At 52.2% G+C, this 9,067-nt stretch overlaps 1 protein-coding gene across 6 annotated transcripts in view; it reads left to right on the plus strand.

Moving 5' to 3' along the window:
• The window catches only part of P4HA1 (prolyl 4-hydroxylase subunit alpha 1), a 42,449-nt gene that overhangs the window by 29,603 nt on the left and 3,779 nt on the right, over positions 1 to 9,067 (plus strand). For 4 of the 6 annotated variants that reach the window (XM_032949537.2, XM_076065575.1, XM_032949535.2 and 1 more), the window contains exons 10-14: positions 1,335 to 1,434; positions 4,177 to 4,230; positions 5,938 to 6,003; positions 6,457 to 6,525; positions 8,283 to 8,379. In XM_032949537.2, coding sequence (XP_032805428.1) covers positions 1,335 to 1,434; positions 4,177 to 4,230; positions 5,938 to 6,003; positions 6,457 to 6,525; positions 8,283 to 8,379 — 386 coding nt within the window. Of the gene's footprint in view, positions 1 to 1,334; positions 1,435 to 4,176; positions 4,231 to 4,395; positions 4,450 to 5,937; positions 6,004 to 6,456; positions 6,526 to 8,282; positions 8,380 to 9,067 lie in introns of all 6 variants that reach the window. The other 2 variants (XM_032949536.2, XM_032949534.2) reach the window with 1 other exon arrangement.

Here is a 9,067-nt window from a genome sequence, read left to right on the forward strand (position 1 = left end):
TTTTTTTTTTTTAGTAACGTTCCATTCCCGTGAGCCCCAGAAATTCCGTGGTTTTCGAGGAGGCGACGGGAGCTCCAACCGCCCATGTGCTACAGCCTCCGGCCATAATCGCCGCGATCCCGCGCAGTGCTGCGCCTGTTAAACATTTTTATATTCATATAACAGGGGTGGGAATTGGCAGTGCCAGATGCCCTGGAAATGGCGCATCGTAAAACGTCCAAAGGCGGCGGCTGCTAAAATGGTGAAGACGTTTACGACGATGGCACTTCCTGCACGCCGACTAGCCGGAGAGGGTGGAATTGAGGTCATACACCCTGGCACATACCCGTGGCACACCTGCCAACACCTGTTGGATTCGAGCGGGGAAGTTGCCGATCGTAAAACCTATCCCGGTTACCGCACGGCCGACTTCCAAAGCACTGCGTCAACGCTTTTTTCCATTCAAGGGCGTTCTAGAGCGGCGGTGCGCGGCAACAGCGGCTTCAAAATGGGCAGCCCTGCCGCTTAAATCATTGTGGTGCTCTCGAGAATTGAGCACGGGGGTTCTGGACAGCCGAGTGCCTTCGGAACACCGCCAAATTGCACCGCACGTGCGTGGTAACGCGCTGCAACCCCCACCGACTACGGCGGTCAGTCGCCTCCTTATCGCTCGTCCATCGGGACTGCCACGGTTGCCGTTTCCACGAATCTCACTTCTTCATTCCCTCCGCCCAGTGTTGAGGATTCGGTTTACCAGACCCGACTTTCATATCATCCACACTGCAGGTCACAACAATACACTCTTTCACCCACTCACACACTCACCCACCCATCTACTTACCCACTCACTCACCCACTCGTCCACTCACTCACCCACTCACTCACCCACTTACACACCCACTCACCCACTGGATCACCCACTGGATCACCCACTGGATCACCCACTGACACACCCACTAACCGACTCACACACCCATCCACTCACCCACTCACTCGTTCACTCACTCACCCACTCACACACCCACTCACCACGCTGCACGTCATCTCACTTCTCCGTTTGCTTCTTCCCTCGCACTGGAATTCCTTCCTCCCATCATCATCATCGGCAGTCTCTTTTCCCCAAGCTCTTACAACAATAACCTCGCTCATTTCAAGAAATCGTACTAACTCTTTATCTATTACACCTTCAATATTCAATGGTGCTGTTAGTTGCTGACCGCTTGGCTGTTTTGGTTCTTTGAGCCCCGTGACGTGGGCATTGGTGATTTTCGTTTCCCAATAATAACGGGGGGCTGGCGTGACCCAGTGACCCCCGTGACCCGCGTGACCTCCGTGACCTCCGTGACCCCATGCAGCGCGTGGCTCGGCGAGGAAGAGGACCCCCTCATTGCTCGGCTCAACCAGAGGATCGAGGACGTCACGGGCCTCAACATGCGCACCGCCGAGGACCTACAGGTAGCGGCCGCGGGGCGTCTCCGTGGCCTGGTGACGGCCTCGTTCAGAGGGAGTGGGGGTGGTGATGGAGGGGGGGGGGGAAATGATTGACACGAGTGTCGAGTTGATTTTGTTTAACCCCAGGTGATCACTCGAGAGAGACCAGGACGAGCCGTCGCGCGCCAAAGTGAGCCGGGGTCACCAAAGTGACAGAAGGCAAACGGTGTCACGTGAAGCACGGCAAATCGGCGCAGCAGCAGCAGCAGCAGCAGCGATGGCGGCGGCGACGACGACTAGCCAGATCGAAACCTGAGCCTAAAACAACCCACGTCGCAGGGGAAATGGAGAACGCTGCGTAAACTTAGACCGTTATTATATCAAGTACATTTCCCGCGACGACAGTTGGCTCGGACATGTTACTTTAAATAATTGCTCGCAAATAATTGTTGCTGAAACGTGAATGTTCATGTAGGGTGACTTGCTGCCCTCGTGCGTAAACGGACGATGACAACGTGTCACCGCAGAGGGCCATCGCGCTTACCCAGGACAGCCTCGCAGAGTCTCAGGATTAGATTTCAGGAGGGCCCTGCTCACATTGCGACGTTTGGCCAATTCCTCGGGGTAGATCTCCGCGGTGGGTTAATCGGAGCCGCGTCGCACGACGAGGCGTTGGTTGCTTCCGCTCGGCAACGGCGAGTTGAAGAAGGAGTGGCGAGCGCAGCGTAAGCCGACTCGCGTAACCGCGTGTCTGCACGCGTCCGCGTGCGTGTCCGCACGTGTGTGTCTACCGTGCGTGCGTGTGCACATGGGCCTCCCCTTTTTGCCAGTCCTCATGCCCAGTTGTTTGGGGATCGGGTGAAGTGGGGGAGGGGGGCACGAACCGCTTCGGATATCACTCGCCACCGGTGTTCACCAAGGTCGGAAATCGATCTCGCGTAGCCGAATTTCGAGCGCTGCTCCTGCGCCGCTCGGCCGTACAGACCCCGGTGTCTTTATCCCGAAGAGATCAGGTGGATAATATCACCGTGTAGAATACAGTGAGGGGAAAAAAGTATTTGATCCCCTGCTGATTTTGTACGTTTGCCCACTGACAAAGAAATGATCAGGTTATAATTTTAATGGTAGGTTTATTTGAACAGTGAAAGACAGAATAACAACAAAAAAATCTGGAAAAAAACGCATGTCAAAAATGTTATAAATTGATTTGCATTTGAATGAGGGAAATAAGTATTTGACCCCCTCTCAATCAGAAAGATTTCTGCTCCTAATCTCAGCTTGTTACCTGTATAAAAGACACCTGTCCACAGAAGCAATCAATCAATCAGATTCCAAACTCTCCACCATGTCCAAGACCAAAGAGCTCTCCAAGGATGTCAGGGACAAGATTGTAGACCTACACAAGGCTGGAATGGGCTACAAGACCATTGCCAAGCAGCTTGGTGAGAAGGTGACAACAGTTGGTGGAATTATTCGCAAATGGAAGAAACACAAAAGAACTGTCAATCTCCCTCGGCCTGGGGCTCCATGCAAGATCTCACCTCGTGGAGTTGCAATGATCATGAGAACAGTGAGGAATCAGCCCAGAACTACACGGGAGGATCTTGTCAATAATCTCAATGCAGCTGGGACCATAGTCACCAAGAAAACAATTGGTAACACACTATGCCGTGAAGGACTGAAATCCTGCAGCGCCCACAAGGTCCCCCTGCTCAAGAAAGCACATATACATGCCCGTCTGAAGTTTGCCAGTGAACATCTGAATGATTCAGAGGACAACTGGGTGAAAGTGTTGTGGTCAGATGAGACCAAAATGGAGCTCTTTGGCATCAACTCAACTCGCCGTGTTTGGAGGAGGAGGAATGCTGCCTATGACCCCAAGAACACCATCCCCACCGTCAAACATGGAGGTGGAAACATTATGTTTTGGGGGTGTTTTTATGCTAAGGGGACAGGACAACTTCACCGAATCAAAGGGACGATGGACGGGGCCATGTACCGTCAAATCTTGGGTAAGAACCTCCTTCCCTCAGCCAGGGCATTGAAAATGGGTCGTGGATGGGTATTCCAGCATGACAATGACCAAAAACACATGGCCAAGGCAACAAAGGAGTGCCTCAAGAAGAAGCACATTAAGGTCCTGGAGTGGCCTAGCCAGTCTCCAGACCTTAATCCCATAGAAAATCTGTGGAAGGAGCTGAAGGTTCGAGTTGCCAAACGTCAGCCTCGAAACCTTAATGACTTGGAGAAGATCTGCAAAGAGTGGGACAAAATCCCTCCTGAGATGTGTGCAAACCTGGTGGCCAACTACAAAAAACGTCTGACCTCTGATTGCCAACAAGGGTTTTGCCACCAAGCACTAAGTCATGTTTTGCAGAGGGGTCAAATACTTATTTCTCTCATTAAAATGCAAATCAACTCATAACATTTTTGACATGCGTTTTTCTGGATTATTTTGTTGTTATTCTGTCTCTCACTGTTCAAATAAACCTACCATTAAAATTGTAGACTGACCATTTCTTTGTCAGTGGGCAAACGTACAAAATCAACAGGGGATCAAATACCTTGTTTCCCTCACTGTATATAAAATCTGCACGCGCACACACGAACACGTGTCTGTGCACGCACGCACGCACGTGCACGCAGTCTGTACAAATGTGTGCCTGGTTCTTGGCGGGCAGCCGCGCTGCGGAGCGCGGTCTTCCGCGACGTCGAGCGGGCAGGGACCCCGATGGCGAGAGCTTTGTCCGTGTCGTCTCCTGACAGGTGGCAAATTACGGCATGGGCGGCCAGTACGAACCGCACTTTGATTTCGCCAGGGTAAGTGACGTCCGGTTCGGCCCATCGTCCATTACATCCGTTTGTCCGCCCGCCCCCGTGCCGTGTGTCTGTCTGTCCGTCCGTCCGTCTGTCCGCCTGTCTGTCTGCGTGCGTCCGCGCGTGCGTGCGTGTGTCTGTCTGTGTGTTTGTCTCGTCTGTCTGCAGGTGGCTAACTATGGGTTGGGGGGACAGTATGAACCCCACTTTGATTTTGTGACGGTGAGTATACGGGAGGGGGGGGGTAGGGACCCCTCGGGACCCCGCTTCAAGTGGCCTATTCAGCATTCAACGATGGCGTTCGTTAATGCTCATTAATGCGGCGTCCTCGCGACGCGTCGACACGTCCGTGGCCGCGTAGGAGTCCAAACGGCATTAATGCGCCAGCGATAGAGCCACTTCGCCGATGCCGCCTGTTATAGCGGCCGTTTGCTTTGCGGGTAGGGCGCGACATTCGTTTTGCGGGTCCGGAATGAATGTCCCCCGTTGCTGCCAGCTGGCAAAGCCGGCTTGCTTTGATGAGAGAGGGTTCTGTCGGCATGCGAACTCTGCATCCGAGCCGAGTTGCCTGGGACAGCCATCCAAACGACGGGCAGAGAGAGGGATTGATGTCCTCCCGACGATGCCACAATCCACGCTTTCACGTGTGCCCACGGCCACCGCTGACGAAGAGCCATTGGAGATATCATTTCCGTCGATTATGTATATTTAACATGAATTTGGGCTGGGGTGTCGATAAAAAATAAAAGTAAGCAAAATGGATTTGACGTCTTTAATGAGGCAAACTGCACGCTCTGGCAGTTGTAGACGATGCCAGGTGAACACAGCTGGGGGTTAAACCGTGAATCCTTTGGAGGGTGGCCCGGCATTTGGCCGCTCGCTCCACACACACACACGCTGCTCCACACACACACTGCTTCACTAACACGCACCGCTCCACACACACACACGCCGCTTCACACGCACCACTCCACACGCACCGCTCCGCACCGCTCCAAACACACGTACACGCCGATCCATGCACGCACACCCTACTCCACAAACGCACACACACGCCGCTTGTAAAGCTTTACGATCGCAACGTTTGGGCTTTACGTTGAGCAGCAATTTCTTTCTGCTTTTTAACCAACCTTTTTTTTTTGTTATTCAAAACCCGTTTGGTTGTAAACTCGTGAATCTCTCATTCATCAAATGTGGCATTGTGAGAATGATTTTTGGGTGGCCCGGCAGTCGGCCACTCTACACACATACACACACACGCCGCTCCATACACAAAGACGAATATCCCCCGTATAGCCTTAACAGACTGTAGGGGCAAGTGCTGTTAGCGAGCACCTATGAAGGCCGGCACAGCACACGAGGGGGCGGGTGGCCAGCACCACGCCCGGCCGCCTTTGTCTCCCCAGTGGCGATGTTTACACACCGCACCGGGTACTCATTTGAGGCTGAGCAGCAATTTCTTTCCGCTTTTTAAACAAACTTTTGTTATTCAAAACCCGTTTGCTTGTAATGTGGCATTGTGAGAATAATTTTTGACTTTGTTCAATTTGAGTTCACGAGCATAATAATCAAATTGCAACGACATCACCTACTTGTACTGCTGACAGTACAGGCATGTGAAGTGTACAAAAAAACTGGATTTAAAAGTAAACAAACAGGGAAGTGCCCGGTGGTTTGTGCTCACTAAACCATGCGTCGTGTTTCTCACAGAAAGAGGAGCCAGACGCGTTCGAACGCCTGGGCACGGGCAACCGCATCGCGACGTGGCTATTCTACGTAAGATATTCCGTTTCTCGGTGTGTTCGCGTCTTATTTCACGTCACGTTTGGCTTTCTGTTTAAAGTGATGAATCCTAAGTTCGCTAGACCGAAAATTAGTTGATCGAATATTATCTTCGGTCATCCTCGCAGCAGCCATCGAACAAAGACGGTCGCCGCGTCGAGCGCTTTCAGATGCGCTTCTGCGGCCGTCTGGAATGCTCTTCCGATATTAGGAAGCCATTGGAGCTATGTACTTTATTAACTCCTAATTTCTGTGGAACTGCTTTTTGTGTTTAGTTTGTTGTCCTTCCCCCCGCACCTCCGATTAGCACGGCTGGCTACGTACGGTGCGAAAGAAGTTCAGCTTATATATACTCACGCCCGCGTCTCCCATCCACGTCACCTCCTCTTCTCCCGCATACCCCCCCCCACCATCCTGCCCCCCTCTCTTCCCACCACCCTACTACAGATGAGCGACGTGCCATCAGGTGGGGCGACAGTCTTCCCTGAAGTGGGTGCCTCGGTTGTGCCCAAGAAGGTAAACGTGGCTTTGTGTACAGCTCATTATCGCACCTCCCATTAGCACGGTTGACTACGTACGGTGCAAAAGGAGTTCGACATACATACAGTAAAACCTTGGATTGCGAGCATAATTCGTTCCGGAAACGTGTTTGTAATCCAAAGCACTCGTATATCAAAACACTCGTATATCAGTTGTGATCACGTGACGCTCAACACACAAAGCGTACACGTACACTGCTCGTATTGCAAGACCCTCGCTCGTTTATCAAATTAATATTTTAAAAAAATTGCTCGTCTTGCAAAACACTCGCAGGCCAAGTTACTCGCAATCCAAGGTTTTACTGTACTTACATGACGTGTCATTCGTTCGTTCCAAGTCGCTGAGATAGGGACAGAAATCACAATCATCGGAATCTTTATTTATCTTGCAGAAATCCGATGAGCTGTGAAGCTCTTTTTCACAGATGTCCAATAGGGGGGCGGGTCAGAAAGTTAAAACAAATGATACAAAAACGAGTGGACAGTTACCTTAAGTTGTTTGGTGAATTACTTGCTCGGTTAATATGGATAACCAGTATGGACAATGGGAAATGAAATTAACGAACTATTGAAAATGTCATACAGGATGCATGCTGGGAATTAACAATGGCGCATGCCTACACGTGCTGGGCGACTGAAAGGCTCTCTCTCCTGGCTGACCTGAGTCGCTGCATGGATGCGTCCCATGTGAACAAACTAAAACTAAACAATTTTTTGACTTGAAGCTTTCGTGACTGCAGGAATTCATATTCTTTGGGCCTTTCGGTAAAGTCACGTAGATAGTTTCAAAGAAAATAACAAAAAACTATGACGATCCAAACGTCGTTTTTGTTATTTTCTTTACCGAAGACCCAAAGAGTATAAACTTTTTATTTCACCAGGTAAGGCCCACTGAGCTATACAACTCTTATTCAGAAGCGACCTGGCCACAAATGACAGGCTCAACGAAGTGGCATATCACGTGGTAATGTATAGCAGCTAAATACTCTAAACGCGTGTGGATTCTAAATGTGGAGGGGAAAAAAAAGGACCCGGAGAAAAATCCACGCAACCCGGGGAGAGAGACACCGCAAACTACAAATATACAGCAGGCGTCAAGGTCGAGATCGAACCCACAACCTCCTGTATAGCAGGCGAGGTAGGTAACATCTCTTAGCCACCATGGCGCCCTTATCAGGGGGGGCCCCTGGCATCGGCTATTCACGCCCTCCCACCCCCCTGGCACACCTGTCAATAGCAACGCTCGCCTTCGCACTGACCGTGCCCCGATTAGGGGGCCCTAAACCGTATCGAGCCCGTGACCCAATCGCCCGGGGTGCGTGCAACCTCATCAGCATCTCGGTAGCTAAGCAGGTCTGAGCCTGGGCTATTACTTGGATTGGCAACCGCCATGCGTGGGCTTACAGAGGGCAGCGCAGCAATACCCGCTGTTGTACTCCGCTCCATCTGCGCTCCCCGCCTATGTCAACGTGCACTGAGCAGCGTGGCAAAGTATGGCCAAGTAACCCTCACGTGGTCGAAGTCATCGTCGCTGCAAGTGGATCGACGAATGAATGGTCTGTGCTCTGACGCAGCAAGAATAGACGGATGAGATGGAGAAAGCCCGAATCTTTTGACAGCTCTCGCATCGTTCAGACTTTGCCGTGGCCCCTTAAAAATAACGCGACGCCGGGCTAAAGCGACAGGTGGTTCATCTCCTGTGCGGTCATACCTCCACGCTCTGCTTCCGTCCAGGGCACCGCCGTGTTCTGGTACAACCTGTTCGCGAGCGGAGAGGGCGACTACAGCACGCGGCACGCCGCCTGCCCCGTGCTCGTGGGCAACAAGTGGGGTGAGTCGCTCGGTCTTGCATGCTCACCGCCTTCGCCCACCGCTAGTAACGCGGCACCCGTCCCCCGTGACTCGCTCGGTCGCTCGCCCTCGCTAACCCTCGCTCATCCACCGCTCGCACGCGACGCAGTCCCCGTGACTCGCTCGAACGGTGGTGATTTATGGCTCCGGGTTGACGAGGCAACAGTCTGCCTCGGATTTTCCATTCGCTTGTGATAATGCCTTGTCTTGGATTCGCCGAGATGCAGAGACCGATAGTTTCACATGGTGACCATAGACTCGCCCGTAGAGCCACACACACACACACTTGCAGATTCATGTACGGACCCATAAGTCTCGCACAGAAACCCCATACACTTACGTACATACGTACGTTGAACTTCTTTCGCACCCTACATAGCCAACCGTGCTGTGTAAGTCCACACACACAGATGTGTGTGGACTTACACAAGACAGCCACAGACTCGCATAGAGCCCCAGAGACTGGAATACGCTGTAAGCGGTTTTCGTTGTGAGCACTTTCTCCGCCAGCCAGACGGGCGCAGGCAGCCCCTACAGCCTCTCGGGAGAGCTGCTCCCGGTGTGAACCCAGCACCGGTGCAGCAGCCGCGGTCACCGTAACCTCCCACACGTTGCCTTTGCATTCCACGGATCAGTCAGTCCACCCTGCGTGCGCTATCGCCCGAGAC

The sequence above is a fragment of the Petromyzon marinus genome, chromosome 8, assembly GCF_048934315.1.
Source record: "Petromyzon marinus isolate PM22_M1 ecotype Great Lakes invasive population chromosome 8, UKy_Petmar_22M1.pri1.0, whole genome shotgun sequence".
NCBI classification, from domain to species: Eukaryota; Metazoa; Chordata; class Hyperoartia; order Petromyzontiformes; family Petromyzontidae; genus Petromyzon; species Petromyzon marinus.